Source organism: Gymnogyps californianus, chromosome 6 (assembly GCF_018139145.2).
Source record: "Gymnogyps californianus isolate 813 chromosome 6, ASM1813914v2, whole genome shotgun sequence".
Classification (NCBI taxonomy): domain Eukaryota; kingdom Metazoa; phylum Chordata; class Aves; order Accipitriformes; family Cathartidae; genus Gymnogyps; species Gymnogyps californianus.
The window spans coordinates 24,742,917-24,760,516 of NC_059476.1; the positions used below are offsets into that span (position 1 = coordinate 24,742,917).

General features: G+C 36.5%; 1 protein-coding gene across 2 annotated transcripts in view; it reads left to right on the forward strand.

The window, feature by feature from the left end:
* Positions 1–17,600, forward strand: part of ADK (adenosine kinase) — a 302,396-nt gene that overhangs the window by 143,001 nt on the left and 141,795 nt on the right. For both annotated transcript variants that reach the window (XM_050899225.1, XM_050899226.1), the window contains exons 5-6: positions 775–947; positions 6,475–6,583. In XM_050899225.1, the coding sequence (XP_050755182.1) occupies positions 775–947; positions 6,475–6,583 (282 nt within the window). The remainder of the gene's footprint in view (positions 1–774; positions 948–6,474; positions 6,584–17,600) is intronic.

The window sequence follows — 17,600 nt, forward strand, 5'->3', positions numbered from 1 at the left end:
TTACATTTACAGTTGAATGATACATATTTTGTATTAATAAAAGAGGAGCTTTATGAAATAACCTGGCACCTTAGCAACACTGTGCAGCTACGCTCTTTCTTTACAATTCAAGTGACAGAACTGCTCTTAATAAAGTTAGAGGTAGATATTTTCATGCGTGGTTTAACAATGTAAATGGGGAGCATTTCCTTTTTTGCATATAATTAAATGGTAGACACAAATGGTTATTTTCAGTACCATTTAGGTTTTTTATATATTGTGAATGTTGCACAATGTTTCTTCTTAGGTTTCTCAAATGTATTGTTTTCCTTATGTGCTATCTCTCTGGTTTTTGCAGGGTTTTTTTGGTTTTTTGTTTCTTTTGTCTTTTCTTTTCTTTTCTACAAATTTTCTTTAAAGATACCGTATGTTGCTTGATTAAATGTCAGTGTAGGGTCATCTCCTTTGAGCAAGGGAACTTCTTTTGAAATACCTTGTAAAAACATACTAATCTACTTTATTTTATAGTGAACTATATGTATTTAAGTTTTACATTAGGTATTAAACACTCAGTGGAATCATTAAGGGTAAATTTTTTATTCTTTGCTGACCTTCCTTCCCTTGATGTACCAGATGTTTTTTACTTCAGGCATAGAAGTGTTCTGTACGTCACAGTGCTCTGTAGGCACAGAATTAAATATGGCGAGTGGAGAGAAAAAAATGGCAAAAAATAATGTACGAGGCATGCTAACTTTGTATTTGGTTTTTGCTTCCCCCCCCCCCGTCAATCTGCAGTGGATGATTCAGAGCCCTTACAAAGCTGCAACTTTCTTTGGGTGTATTGGCAAAGATAAATTTGGAGAGATCTTAAAGAAGAAGGCTGAGGAAGCTCATGTGGACGCCCATTACTATGAGCAGAGTGAAGAACCAACAGGAACCTGTGCTGCCTGCATCACTAGTGATAACAGGTCAGGGGCCTTTAATATTTTCCGAAGACATAAATGCGGTTGGCATAGCGTGTGGAGCCTAATTTGTTTGGAATATTTGGCCTTGAAAAATTGTGATTTGAATGATAATGAAAATATTAGCACTGGTTTGAGACAACACAGGACTGCCTGGCCCATAGTTTGGGGCTGGGTGGTATTAATATACTTTTAGAGAACAGCAGTGGTATTACGGCAGAAAAGTGTAAGATAATAATATATTACTTCTTTCTGAACTTTATAGCTTCCAGTTGCTCTGGAGAGAGAAAATATGTGGGAGACAAAAGCTGGTTACCATGTTTATGCAGCCTATGTGAAAGCTGATCGGCATGTAAGGCTTATATTTGATTGGCAAATGAGGAATATACTTCAGGTGATAATGTGTTTAAAGAGGATAGGTGTCAGCATATAGTCTGATTGAAAGGGTTAATTTGATTTTATACAAGAGGAAGAAAAAAGCAATTTTTTTTTGCTGTTGCAGTTGTTGAGAAGTTCATCTAATAACTGTAATTCTGTATGTCTGCATCTTAACAATTTCTTCTGAATTTTGTCTTTCATGTTTTCATTTGCTACTTTTTTTAAGATGGTCTTTGCTATATAAAAAAATCACTTCTCCAGAACTTTATTCAACCTTTCTTATATTTGTAGAGTACGAACAATGGTCTTTGTGGTATTTTGTATGGTTTCAGAGCATTCTCTAAATAAGAACCTGTTTATAGAGCAATTTATTTTGGGTATTGTAATAAAATTAATAAAAACAAGAATTTCAGAAAGAGATAATGAAGACAGTAGGCATTTATCTTGAGCATGGCCCTTTGCTTTCTTCTTTCTCCCTCCACCCACAACACTTGAACTTATGTACTACTTTGCTGATTACCTCCTGATGATTTTTTTAAAGGTTTCAAAACCAGCCAGCCAGGTTTGCCTGCATCTTGAGATGTTACCAGCACACACCAACCCTCCCTGATTTCTGCCAATATCTATATTTTCTCATACTAGATAATGAAATAATAATGAAAATGGTATTGGTTACCCTGAAGAATATTTTCTTTTTGGCTCTGAATAAGAGCAAAATATCCGTCATTATCCTTTTTGGTTTTCCTCTGTGTCTTTCACTGCCATTGATTGTGAGGAACTGCTCTTTCCCTTTCAAAGCCGTATCAGGAGTTGGTAGAATTTATTAAGGTAAGGTAGCAGTCCCATAATTAAAATCCACACTGAACTTCCTGAGAAGTTGGTGAATGTTTTGGGTAGAATTAGAAAAGGCAGTAGGCAGCAACTTGAACTGAACTGACAGTCAGAGGAGGGAGAATTTTCCATATAACATATAGAACCCTAGAACAATTTTAGTTAGAGCGGACATCTGGTTCAAACCCCTGCAGAAAGCAGGGCCAACTTCAAAGTTAGATCAGGTTTTTCAGGGCCATGTCCAGCTGGGTTTTGAATATTTTCAAGGATGGAGGTTGCACAACCTCTCTGGGCAACCTGTTCCAGTGTTTGACCACTCTTCATGGGAGAAATTCTTTTTATGATACCCAGTTGGAATTTTCCTTCTTCCAGCTTGTGTCTGTTTCTTTTTGTGTCCAAGAATAGTCTGGCTCCATCTTCTCTGTAAACTTTCATTAGATATTTGAAGACAGCAGGAAGATCTCCCCTTAGGTACCTCTTCTTAAGGCTCAGCCAAGCTTTTCTTCATCTGTTAAGTGTTCCAGCCCTCTAATAATCTTGATGGCCCACTGTTGGACTCACTACATTATGTCAGTGTCTTCCTTGTAATGGAAAGCTCAAAGCTGGACATGGAACTCCAGATGAGGTCTGGAGACCAGAACAGAGGTTTTCCTCTGTTCTGAATATATAACTTCCTTTGTCCTGCTGGCTGCATGCTTGCTCATATAGACCAGAATGTGATGAGCCTTCTCTGTGCGGGTGCACTGCTGACTCGTGTTCCACGCCTGGTCCACCAGCACCTCCATGTCCTTTTCTGCAAAGCTGTGTTGTATCCTGTCAACATTCAGCCTATATTGTTGCATGTTATTCCATCCTAGTTGCATGACTTTGCATTTGCCTTCAAGTTTTCTGCCAGCCCAATTCTCCAGGCTGTTGAAGATCCACTGAATGACAGACAGCCCTGTCCTCCAGCTTATCAACCTGTCCCTCCCAATTTAATGTCATACATAATGTCTTACTCTTAGGAATGAATGTACATACTCAGTGGAGGAAGGAAGTTCATTCATCTTCATCTGGAGTTTTGACATTAATTATGTCTGCAGACTTCCCTCTTCATCTCCAGGATCCATATTCGGTTTTTCAGAGAGAAGACAAGCAATAAAGATGTTTCTGCTCTGTGATTCTCTCTCTCTTCAGTCACATAGTGTCTGTGTACGCATCCTGTAGCAATCACCACTTCCTAGATGACATGATGGGAAACTGAAGACTGTCAATAGACATACATCATGAATTCAGGAAAAATATGTGCATCTTTTGCCGTGCATCTCAATAGAATTTAAAAGTTTAGGTAAATTTATTCATAAAAATGTCTGCAAGTACTTCTTTAACTTATTAAGCAGTATTTTGGTTTGCTAACATAAAACATTTTTCTCTCTTAATATCAAATGTTTGCTCAAATACTAGAGACAGTGGCTTCATCTCAGTCACTGTTTTAGAGCATGCTTCAGAGTGTGCAGGGAGTACAAGAGACTTATTTCCCTCCTTGGGAGACAGAAAAAAATGGCCGATGGTTGCTGCTAATTGCAACGCCCCCCCCCCTTCTAGTGAGAGCAAGTTTATTCTCAATCTTTAATTACCCTCTGATTGTTTCTTGGTTTTCAGCATTTTCTATATTTGTAAGAATCACTTCAAGCTGGCCCCAGTTGATAACTCTATTTATTGATTAATCTCTTGTCCCAGTTGAGGTACGTGCTAACTTTCTTCTTCACGTAATTCAGCTTTCTTGTCTCTTTTGGAGGAGCTGGCTAATAGCACTCCTGTTTTTCCCAGTAAGTGGCTGTGTATATTTATGTTCCAGATGCCCTGATGTGAACGTTTCTTGTTTCTGCTAAGTCTGTCTAGCTTTTTGCAGGAAAGGGTTCTGAGCTAATTCGTGATTGCCACTCTGAATTCTCTAGCTTAGCAATACTAATACGCTTTGTTTTCTCAGAGCTTTTCAAGAAAATCCTAACACATGATTAAACTCTAAAGTAGTACCTACACTCCGTCATAATCTGTGACTTTGATTTGTGCATTCTGCTCAGAAGTACCCACATGCACAGAGGCTCCATTAAGCTGTTTGATTTGAAGCACTGTGGCTGTCTCCAATTACCGTATTTCATTGGAAAAAAACCTACCTTCTCTGTGTCCCACATGTTGAACTTAGTGCTTTTAGACTTACAGTTTTAATTTGGAAAAGCTTGGTGCTTTGTCTTCAGTGTAACAATCTTTTATTACACATCATGTGCAGAGCATCTCTACAGTTGAATGTAGCCACAGAGAGCTAGGTTTACACTTTCAGGGGCATGTGGTAAGTGAAAGGAAACATATAGAGAGTCTTTGCTTAGTTTTCTGGAACATAATAGCTTTTCACTTAGCAACATACGTAGATAGACAAGATTTTTTCAGCTAGGTCCTTGATGGATATTTAGGGTTTGCCAAAGCTGAAAGATTTAATTTGCTTTTTAAATTTGGCTTACAGAAAATTACTGCCGTTATGCACATGTCTTTCTTGGATTTACTTGGTTCTCTGGTGGATTTCTTGTCATTGAAATGATAATATTCGTCAAGAATGAAACGTCTTGCCCTGTTACTTTTACTGCTACAGGGGCTTGGTCTATTGGTTTATAAATTATTATTTTTTTAATTTTCCAAATTCACGTTAGTTGTCATTGCCTTTAGGCTTTAGAATTAAAGAGAGAAGCCCCAAGAATATTCCTGGGATGAAATGACACAGAACTGTGCTATATATTTTGATATATTCAGAAAAAGTTAGTCTAACTTTTTGTTTTAATTTTTCTATACTTGATCTGTTTAAATTACAGGGATTGTCAGTGACGAGTGCTTCAGGAATTTTACAGGGAGACTTGGTTGCTGTCTTCATAACAGATTCTTTTGGGCTTTTGTTTGTTTTTTATTGAATAGGACAAAGAGCATCTTTCCACTATCACCATTTCTGTTTGAGGTGGAATAAATTTTTAGGAATTCCTAGTTTACATACCTCCTAACACCTGTACATGGTGCTCAGTCTGGAGGCAGAAGCATAACTCATTAGAAGCAGATTAGCAATTCACTCTGACCCATTGTCTCTGGATTGTAGTAACATTTATATGGAAAAAGATGATACATACAACATCAATTGTATGTACGTTGGAGAAGGCAAAAGTTTTCAATAGCCATATGTTGTATGTGTAATTACACATTATTTATCTGACTAATGTACTTAAATATCACAAACAGTGATGTGTTAATGTTAAAGGTGCATGCTATGACTATTAAATCTTGAAAATTAAATTTAAAACTCTGCATGCCAGCATGGAAATGTCTGTTTCCCCAACTCCCCTTCTCTAAATATTGGATGTTATTAAACATTCTCATAATAAAATTGTACAGAAGGATTTGGTCATAGTAGCCAGAGTGGAGAGCTAGGGTATAACCATCTTTTTATGATCTGTTTTTAGGAGTACATCTGTAAGTTTTGTGTGTTTCATAAGGCTGAATTGAATGGCTGAAGAGGAGGATTTAAAATAGAATGTATCTTATACGTAACAAAGTAAATATGATACAAGTATTTTTGTTCTTGCTAATGGCAGTTGTGTCCCATGGCTTGTGTTATAACTTTGTAGGAAAGAATGAAGTACAAATGAGTTTTTGGTAGTTTTCCAGTAATACACAGCTAAGCCAAAGTTTTTTTTTAACAGTTCATCAACTAAAAGTAGCAACGTGACCCTTTTTCATTTGCTAAAGGAAAATATGAACCCAATGGGGAAAAAAAATCCAAGCAAACCCCTTTTAAAATAATATAACTATTCATTGGAAAATGATAAGGGGAAGACATACATATCCATCAACTTTTTGGTTCTAGTGAGGGAAAATAGTTTCCAGAAGATAAACTGGACTAGCTACTTTCCTTTAGGTGTTAGGTACTAGAAGAGCTTTAATGAAAATCTGCAGATGCTATACCATGCAGAGGAAGTTGATCACAAAATGCAACAAAGGTTAATTCTAAGCAAAGGAAGGCACGTGAACATAATAATGATAGGTTACATAAACTATGTAGCTGGATTTAAAATACATTATTTAATATGTGGTTTAAATTTAAATTGTATTTAATGTATGATTTGAAATATATTATTTAAATATTACAAAATGGTCAAATAAAGTATGTATGTTTTATGGCGCTCTTTGTTAATTACTTTTATGTTCCTTAGAATCTTTGTTTATTTTTGAGAAGTTTTGTTCTTTGAGAAATTTGCAGTAGTGTGAGTTAAAGAGGATCTAATGCCTGGTTTTTAATCACTTTCAGGTCTCTTGTAGCTAACCTCGCTGCTGCTAATTGCTATAAGAAGGAAAAGCATCTTGACTTGGAGAAGAACTGGAAGTTGGTGGAAAAGGCCAAAGTTTATTATATAGCAGTAAGTTCAGCTTCTTTCAAATTGCTAGAATTTGTGTTACAACATTGTGAGGTTTAAGCAATGAGCATGTCTGTTGCATATGGTTTAGGATGATTTCGTAGGAATACAATGAAAGAAAATGACTGCTTCAATTTCAGCATAGTTTGATTTCTTTGAATTCAAACATACAAATGTAGAAGTATGTTTTAGTTGTGTGCTTTCTTAAATTAGGGGGAAAAATCAAAAGAACTAAACATTTTCAGAGCTTTTGTAGTAGTGCATCAAATTTACATTTCACATTTTCTAGTAAATTGTTGTGAAGGATGCACAAATTATGTAGAAAAACACTATTAGCATAATTATTCACTGCAAACAGTTTGAGCTTATTTGTGTGAACAATCTTAATTGCTATTTATTCCATAGTAATTACTACGGCACCTTATAACTCAATATTTCAGAAACAATGATTGTGACAAATCTCTTGAATGTGGGCGGTAGGGCAAACTGATTTTAATGATGAAATCTTACTTCTGGAATAAAGGGGGTTTGAGGATGGGGCATTAGTAGAGTCACAATTAGTATTCTCTTTTTACCATCCAGAATGAATCAAGCCAGATTAGTGTATTTGTGTAGATTACATCTTGCCTAAATAGAAGTGGTGAATTTGTTTTCGTCTTGCTCTCAAGTTGATATGACTGATCAAAATTAGCAAACATAAAACATCTATGATAGATTAAAAGCTTATAACATGCATGTAATATATGGATTCTGTATGACAGCTGCTTCCATTCCACTACCTGAGCTATGTGGGAACAGCTGGTAAGAAGTGTAAAAAATTGATTATCCAGGAGGAACAAGTTCATTGAAAATACAGTTATTTCTTTTAGCTAGTGTTAATGTCTCCTACAGCCTGTTAGTGTGCACTGCTGTAGGCTTTACATGTTTGTTATTGATTCTTGTGTATGGCCAAGACTGCCCCTTTATAACTGTCAAAAAATACTTATATCCTTCTCAGTATACAAAGAAAATACATCCCACTGCTATGACTATATGTTTGTGCTGCGGTTAAAAAAATACGTAGGTGTATTGTCTACTCATTTTTTATTTCTGTTTTTCAAATGTTCTGAGTTTTTAATTTCCCAATAATTATACCTCCGTCTGTTCCAAATGCCGTGCTTAGGAATGAATGCTATTGGCTAAAAAAATATTGAAAGGCTAAGAGTATAGTTTAAATAAAGGAGAAGAATGACAAATGTTACCAAAAGCTATACTGCACTAAGTTTTTTATAGTTTTACCATGCTTATATATAATTACCAATGAAGCTTCCAATATACAATTTAGAAAAATTAAACTTAGTGGAAATGCTTCAGGAAAAGTGGGAAACGTTACATGAGGTGAAAAACAGATTTGGGTTTTTTAAGATATAGCCTTCATCTTATTTTAGTTCTGAAGCCACTCTTCTGTGTTCAGTCAGTTTGATCACTTAAATTTTGACTAGGTGATTCACTACACTGATTTTCATATATATTAAAAGCTGTTCTTCAGATACCAGTTCTACAACATCCAAGCTTTGACTAAGAGACAGAGAATTATTGTACTAAACTGAAAATAAAACCCAAGATGTGCATATGTTAATGGATAAATAAATAACACTGAAGTGCTAATAAATTGTATTAGATACTTGCAAAATGGAATTCAGATTAGGGAAACATCTGATTGCAGGAGATCTGTTGGGCAAAGAACCTGGTTCACACCTGTAGCAAAAGCACTCAAGGATGGGTTCGTCTAAGAGATTTGTAGGACATTGTTATCACTTCAGATTACAGACTGCATGTGTAACTTAAGGAAAGGAGACAATGTGTAGAACTGTACACATTCCCTCATGCTAGAGTGAATTCATGCCCTTTTCTTTCATTTAGCTTCTTTACTTGCAGGTTTGTAGCAGTTTACCAGATCAAACAAAACCATGTAGTGAACAATTACCACTCCTGAGGTATAAGGTAGCTTTCTGAGTCGTTAATTTGTCCACTGTTGTCTGTCTTCACTTCAGTCTTGTTACTACCTTCCTTGGCTTTGCACTGTGCATACGTTGCTTTTCATTTCCTTCTTTCTATCCAACTGTCACCTATTTCTTGGATTGCATTAGAATTATGTTAGTGACAGATACTTATTCTGGACATCCGTATCCTGAGATTATCAAACAATCTATTTTCTTGGCAGAGTAGGGCAGTTGTTGCTTTAGGACAGGTCTGTGATATCCTGTGGTCATCTGTACGTGCTTCCTAGAATAGATGATATGCTTTTCAATGGAGCATTCGGCAGAATAGCCTTCAGATGAAACTTAGCTCTGAAATCTAATCAATTCACAGAGGGAGGAGTAGGTACAAAGGAAAAGATAGTGAAGCCGTGACAGAGCCCTTAAAGACAACTTCTGTTACCATGAATGAACACAATACATTTATTTTAGCCATCTGGTAATCAGATCCGGCAGACAAATTGCAGAAAGACTAGCAAAGAATAGCACCCTGTAAATCAAAGATAGAAGCAAAATACAGAGGCTGCCCCAGCTTTCTCAAAGATGGTAAACTTTAAAGGTGTATTTTAATCCTTTAAAATTACTCTACTTTGTATCATTTAAGATAGATTACATGTACTGTCAAACTCTATGCAATTTCTTTTCCTTCTCCAGATATAATTCATATACTTGCAGTAATTTCTACCATTGACATCATATCTTCCAGTCTGTCATATTCATTTCACTGTGGATCAGCTAGCTGTGCTGCTGGTGTCTGATTAGAATTCACTGTGAGGGATTTTATTTGGTTCCTACTGGGGCTAGAAAATGTCTCTTCCTCAGACATTTCCCTTATTTCAGAATAAGTTGAGAGTTATGATAACACTAAACACTGTCATTCTGTCTCTGAAATTGTGAATGGGACACAACCTGACATGAAAATAACCTTAAGTTGTGTTTTGGGAGGGGAGGGGGGGAGTGTTTCATTTTTTTCTTTTTTCTTTCTTTCTGTGAATCTATGCTTTCTGTCAGGACTTGCATTTTAGAATTCTTATGTGTTAGAGTTGCATCTTACAAACTTAGGTGATAAAACTCCTTATTTGGGCACCTTGTTTGCCTTATTTTCAGAGGCATTTAATAAACTGATGGTAGTACTGTATTTATGTAGGCATCTCTAAGAATTCTATAGCACATGTTGGGTTGTGGGGTTTTTGTGTTGTTATTTGGTTTTGGTTTTGTTTTTTAAGATCATCAGTGTCTTTAGCGCCAACTGAAATCTATGGGAGCTGCTGGTACTCAGTTTCTTTGACATTGCACACAAACATTTTAACATTTTTAATGCAACTTGCAATATATAGCTGTTAATTTTCAATCTTATGAAGGCCTGGAATGCAAAGATACTTTTATTGTCAAAGTTTTTGATTAAAAAATAATCTGCTGATAAGAGTTACTTAGGAGAGCAGAAAAACTGAGGAGAATTTTAGTTGTCATTTGACTCCAATGAGCACCTCTGTGTTACTGTATGTAAGGAATTTTGCACTTGTCCTTTCATAATGGGAATAAAATGGAAAAGAAGAAAATGCTTTCCTTCATTAAAAGCTGCGCTTAACCTTGTGAAATCGTAACTCTGTGACAACTGATACTGCTTGCTCATACAGGCAGCTGAATTGTAACTTTCTGCCTGTGTTTGAACATTATTGCCGCAAGTGTGGTGCTTCCCAGATGTGTGTTTTCTCTTGTTCCAGTTAGCCATCCTTATTTCTGCCAGTTATGTAGCTTTACTCAATTTGTTCTTCAGTCCAACACCTGCATTCATGTAATGTTTGCAGTTGGAGGCATTAGGTGGGTGAAACGCTGTCATTTGATGCTAATATTATCTTGGTGCTGAAGTAATAAGTGTTCTTGAAAGTTCCTTCTGTGCTTCAGTTTTTCTTTTTGGTTTTTTTTTTCCTTAAATACTTTCCTTTACTGAGCATATGAAATGGCAATATTGACTGTAGTTAGGTTCCCAGTCTGTAGTAACTTGAGTCTTAGCTTAGAATGGATCAGTTAAGTAGCGCCCAAAAACCAAACAGATCTTCCTTTAATAAAATGCTTGTCTCTTCTGTACAAAGGAAAACAGTAGATTGTTGTTTAGCGACTGTATTTGAATCTGTATTTTGTGGATATAGTTTGTGTGCTTAAAAAGCTGGTGTTATAAGTGATGTCTCTCAAAGCTTTTCTCATTAGTATCTATGTAGACTCCTTGCCTAGCCCTTTCATATAGGTACGGCATTGCTGATGCTCATGCTTATCTGTGTTCATTAGAGATGTGGGACCATTTTTACACCATACTTTATGCATTGTGATCTCGTCTTTGCTTTTTGAATTTACAGTGCCTGAAAGCTTCAGCTCCTATGCTACCTTTTGTAGGTAGAGAGTAGAGGAGCAATGAAGCTTTTTTGTAGCTCTAAGACTAATTTCTGTGCAGCTGAATTTTGGGTTGCTTACCTTCAGTATTGCCATCTAACCTTTCATTCAGAGAAGATAACACTTTCACTCAGTCAGCTTTGCGTGGGCTGTTGTTATTTCACAATCCATAAAAGTTTAAACCATTCCTTTCTCCTACGTCTATGTAGCCAATAATAGAAATTTCTCAATGGTGATGACCTTCAGTTGTACCACATTAAGTATAAAATTTTCTAATACTGCTTAGATTTGTTAGCCCATGGTTAAATTACATTCACCACCTTCAGCATCTCTTTTGTGTTTACAGAGTTAATGGCAAGTGTAGTTTATTTTGATGTTAATGACAGTTCTGATCAAGACCAGGTATTCTGGTCTTAGGCTGAGTTTCAAGTAGGAAATGTCATGTGTTGCGGCATGTCATAATGAACCCAATGTAACTTACCTATCTGCTGCAGGAGAAGTTTTTAAAGCTCCAGCCACCCTGGTATGTTTCAACAAATACTGTGGTATTTTTATATTTATTTTCTTTTAATGCCTAAGTGCTTGTCTAAGCAGAGAGATACTGTGGTAGTGTAGTGGGCTTGATGGCGGAATTATCTGGTTTCAACATGAGTCTGTCAAAACATAAGCTTGATGTCAGCAATGTGTAGCAAAGCTTAAATAACATTCTACAGTTTTTTACATGGGGTTTGGCTATTCTGCTTGAGAAAAAATGCTGATTATTATAACAATGTAAGTATAAATGAAATTTCTTTTGTGCTATCTCCTTTCAGAGGCATATTCAATGAAGGCATTTTTATTGTAATTTACTGCTATGATGAGTATAATAATTTACAATGGATTCTGATAGGTTTTTTCTTTGAGATGTGCTAGGACTGTGTGTGCATCATGGAAAACGAGAGAGGTAGACGCTGGCAGGAATCAAACTACCCCCTAAAAAAGACATTTGTTTGAATAACTCCACAATAGCTTTTTTTCCATTAATAACTTTTGCCATAGTGCTCTGGCATCAGCATGTATGCCATTTGACATGCAAAACTATTTCTCACAATAACAAATAGGTTTTATGGCCAGGAAAACACCATTCTGAATGTCTTAACCATAAAGAAGAAGCTGCAGCTAGCAACAGTTAGTTGTGGTCTTTTTTGCTGGCCTGGGATAACATCGCCTTCCTGAAACCCACCATCTTGAGGGACTGTGTTTTCTGGAAGTTATAGCTGAAGTGTGATGCATTCGTTGTGGAGAGATGATAGACTCTGTATCTAACCAGGAAGCAAATCTGCCATTTACTGGTTTCCAAAACAAATATGGGAAAAATACTTTCTCTCTCATAAATACAGAAATTCACAGCTTTATTTCTTTGATCAAAATGTGAAAAAGAGCTTTGTCTATGCTGGCACCAGCATGTGTTATGTCATTCTGTGATGTATTTAGGATGTGGTGTGCATTATGCTACCATTTCAGGTATAACTTCTCATGCATAGACAATTTTGCCAGTGTTTTCTCAAGTAACTTATGTGGAAAAGTGAATTAGAAACTTTTTTCTTATTTTTTGCGAAGTTTGATCCTCAAGATGTCATTCTTCGAAGATGAATGCTTCGTACTTTACGTAGAAAAATGCATCATCAACTTTTAAGAAAGATTGTACCTCCTTTTTCCGTAAGAGAAAACTCATGAGAATCTGTCTAATGTTGTAAAAATATTTATTTCTAAATTATCACCTCTATGTTATTAATTATATTTATTTATATGAAGACTATACAAGTTTCCTTTCCTGTCATTTTCCTCCTACCCCAGTAGCCCTTAAATTGCAGATACACTTCTTCAGCACAGCAATTAGTGAAGCTCAGTCATCCCTCCTTTTATCATGTGATTTTTAGGTGTTTTTTAGAAGAATGCATTATTAGAGCACTTACACAGCCAGTCTAGCTGCAACAGCCAGGCGGCAATAGCAGTGCCATTTTTCACAAAGAAAATGTTGAACAGGAGCCAAATGTTTGGTGGCAGAGTCTGTTGCTAGGAAATCAAGTTCCTGAGGCGATTAATGACAAAGCAAGCAATAACAAGAAGGCAGAATTACAGATTTAAAAGAGAGGGAGAAAAAAAGTGGTTGGTGTTATAATTACCCAAAGAAATCCGTACTCATTAAATTGGCTGTTTTTATGATTGACTTTAATTGGAGGTTAGCTCAGATATTTAGCTCCTTTCCCACCCCTTTAAACACACACATGCACATAATCTGTAGAACTGCAGACTTGTTTTTCTAAGCATTGAGAGGAGCTTGCCCTGTAATTTGATCCCCACTGACAGATGCATTTTCTATGCTGCCATTTTGAATTAACCTATTGTGCAACAATTTTCCTCAGCTCTGTTGAATAAAACATCAAGTCTTATTACCTCAGATGGATTTGATAGAGTAAAAGAATGTACTTCTAGCTGAAGTAGACTATTTGCAATGAGTTCAGTGATTTGAACTCTGCCAACAAGCACCAATAATTTGTGATGTATACTTAAAGAACGAAGGAGAGAAGAGCCACGTGGGGGGTCTTTTTGGCTGTATGAAGTTCAAACGCAAACCTCAGAGTAATATTGTTGTTTGTGCTAAGGTTATTCCCCGAGATCAAGCGTTTTTAGATAAAGCACGTTAACTAAGATTTTTACCATTAAGCAGATTGGTTTTGAACTGGAGATTCTCTTACCCCCAGTGGTTATCCAAACTGTCAGGCTACTGTGAGATTAGAAAAATAAAAATCAATCCCCCTCTCCCAGAAACCCCAACAGCTGGATTTTTCCTCTGAGACTTCTTTTGTGAAGAGAAATTTTCCCTTGTAAAGTTAAACTGGAATAAATGATGTATTAAAATTATTTTAAATTCCAAATAATTTGTATCCTGTGGTAAGGGAAGAACAGGCTTTCCCCTTATTCACTTTTCCTCCCAATTAGAAAAACTTATGCAGTCAGTTCAACAAATTTTGGCACAGAAATGGGGAGGCAACTGACCCTGACATTTAAATCCTGTCATGTTTCATCGATCATGTTCAAGACAATATTCCCTACTTGCAGCAAGTGATAAGTGAGAAAATATCGTTTTACAGTACCTGTAAGTGAACATGTAGAAGCTAACTATAAAAGCTAAATGATGCCATAGCTCTCCAAATTCCTAATCAAACAGTGAAACAATAGAACTGCGCGTATTCTGTCCAACAATACCACATTACTAATCAGATGCCAATGCCAAGCTGTCTGCTTTGTTAAATACCCAGGTTCCCTGAGGCAAGAAGACAGCTGCTAAAACTACTATGAAATTTGGTAGCTCAATCTATTTTTGCTACCCTTGGGCTATCAAGCTACTGTTAATTCAGACCACCCCAATTGGTACACTTTAGGGATTTTTTTCGAAGTGTTTGTAATTAAAATGATAAAACATCATTATTACTCCAAAAATGTTGTGTGCGCTTTGCATTTGACAGATACCTACAGAGATAAACCCAGCATGTAATTTTCATTGACATAATGGTTGTGATTGCATTACCCTTTTAAAAGTGTATTGCTTTTTAGGTGGGGAAGAAAAGAGGGGAAAGGGCATGCTTTTATTTCATTAGTAGAATTTGTAAATCTGTTGAAATACTAAATCAGTCTCTTGGTTGCAAGCTACTTGTCTGCAAAGGCTGAATCGGGCTTTGTAGCAGGCTGGGGAGCAGTGAGAAGAGGCATTTGCCAGGGCCAGCTCTTCCACCAGGGACAGGGACTCGCCATGCCACCTGCAGACCGCTGCAGAGACCTCTGCTCCCAGATGCCTCTGCCTTTGGGGACACTGAGTCTCAAATCATATGTAAAGTCTGGGCAGACTTAACACACTATTTAAATGTAAATTAAAAAGGGAAGCCTTCATACTGTAAGGGGTGAGGTGAGTCAATTTGAAGGGAATTTTTTACTGCAGGTCCTCTTGCATGTCAGTTTTTATTAGATGCCCTCTTTATGAGAGCACAAGAATTTTGTCTGTTACCATGTCAACTTTGTTAGAGCAAAATCTCAAAACTAAAGCACCAGCAAATCGAGGAGTTAGAAGCTCTGACTGAAACAGTACTGGTTATATCTTGAATTATTTTTTGTTTCAGTACTTCTCTGATAGGGCTTAAAAAAAATCATTAATTTAAGACTGTTCTAAAGACTACAACTTGAAATTTGTGAATTTTTCTAATTTGAGGTAACTTGCTTATTTTGGATGCTGACTACCAAAATTTATAATAAATTGATAGTCACCACTCTGTGTACAGTTGATTGAAATTTGGGGTTCCACCTTTCTTCCAAAGGAGTTGATCTCATTAACATGTGGAGATGTTGTAGTCTGCATAACCCTGGAATGTGTATTCTTTGTGTCTATGTCGTCAACTGCTGCATTAAAAACCGCATATAAATACTACAGTAATTGTGCTCTGCTTTACATGAAGAACGTTAATTTTTTAACAGCAAAAACTACGTGCATGTTTGTAACTTGACAGCTGAGTTAAGCTATTTATGGTAGCCCACTACTTGGTCTGAAATTGAAATTACAGTTTCATTTATCATTTACGTGTGTAACAGGGACAGTGCAGTTGTTTAAATACAAAACTTTTTTTTCGTGCAAAAAGTTATGAGTAATGATTGCTTTGAAATGAGCACTCTGAAATGATCACATTTGTGCTTGTTATTTCAAAGCCAGTAACTTTTGCACTAAAATTATAGAATGTTTAAATATGTATGCATAGTGCAAGGGGATTCATATATGCTTCCTCTTAGCTCAAAAACTGAACTGTACTGAATGGCATTGATCTACACTGTAGGTTACAGGTGTTTTGAAATAGCAGGGGTTGCAAACAGGACAGGAACCTGAAGGCTACTTTTGATTCTGCAAGTAACAATTATCATTTAAAAAAGTAAAAATGTTTTTACAGCATAGCTAATCCATATCCTAAAAATCTGTGTAAAGTAAATTTGTGTGCTACATTGTGCTTAGCAATTGTGTACTTAGATTAAAAAAGTATTTTGCAAAAATGCTTCTGCACAGATTTTCGGTGATAACATATTAAACATGTTAATGGTATGCCTTGCAGATTGGGCTATTTACAACTTTGTGATAGATTCTTTAGCCGTTTAGGAGGCAGAAGGGCTGAGTCCTGCCAGCCTTGTTTGTTGTTGGGTTTATTTGAAACAGGAATTGACTGATTCCAAAAACAAGCTCTGGAAGTTCATATGAAAGAGGCTATGGGACATAAGACAGATCCTGGATTGGCCTTGGTGCAACAGAGGAAAAGACCTTTCCCCTTTATCAGGGCACATCTGCTTTAGTTGAGATCTTCATGGTGTTTTCTGAGTTTCTTTTTAAAGAATAGAACTGTGCCTTAAAGACAGGGCTGAGCAGGTTTTGTGGTGTGGTTTTAATCCTTCTAGTCATGGGGCTAATGCTCAGTCAGCAGTATGCTGGGTCACCTGCTTGGTAAGTGTGCTTCAGACTGTCTGATTTGGTCAAAAGAAAGAAGATCTTCCTTTTTCTTTTCTTCTTCCTTTAATTAAGGGTAGAATACTTAAGGAAATACTAAATTCTCTGAATGAGTGCTGTTTTAGAAAAAATTTCTAAGTTGGAGAAATAGAGGTAGACACTATTTCTTTCTAAGGCATATACAGACCATCGTGGTAGCAGGTAGGGCTTGACTGATGAAACATCATTTTAGCAATATGAACAAGATAAAACCACCGGTACTAATCCTTGCAAATGTTTGACTTAAACAAAAGCTAAGGGCACTTAGATTTTGTCCACAATAGAAGGATGTTGCTGATACAGCTGCTGTGGAAAACCCTCCCGGGGATTTACACTTCTCTCTGGCATAAGCACTCTAATGTGGAGACAGTTTATAACAGCTGCTATACCAGCAGAAATGCTCTCATCTTCCCAGACTAATCATACTTGCACCAAAGTTTTTATAGGCAGGACTATGTTGGTTAAGGACAATGTGTTTTTTTCATGTTTCTAAATAATGTAGCTGCTCGGGCAAAATCATTTAATAAATATCTTGCCATAATACTCACCATAAATATCAGCATACTCAGACCTTGTAGTCCATAGATATTGCAAAGCCCTTTTTAAATCACAAGATTTCCCATGTGTAATATGTGGCTAATAATGTCTAGCCCTTGAAGATCTGTAGGTGAGAAGATCTGTCTTGTTACCACTTTTTATACTAAAGTTACTGAAGTTGTTTTGCAGAATGCCAGTGCTCCTAATAGTTTTTTGCCAACTATGCTATTGCCAGATGCAACATAACAATACTTTCCTGCAAATTTGAAAATGGTGGGGAACAGCAGTTAACAGTACTTAGCATGAAATATGCCTCAGCATATGCCTCTGAACATGTCTTTTTAAGACCATATGGAGTATAATTGGTGCTGAACAACACTGAGGTGTTTTGTGAAAAGTAAAGGCTAAGCATTATAGAGAGTCATAAAATCTTAAAGAATGAGACAAATGGAGGAAATGGGAGAAAGAAGGGAGGTACTGAATGTTCTGTCTCATTCTCTCTGCATAACCTGAAGTGAGG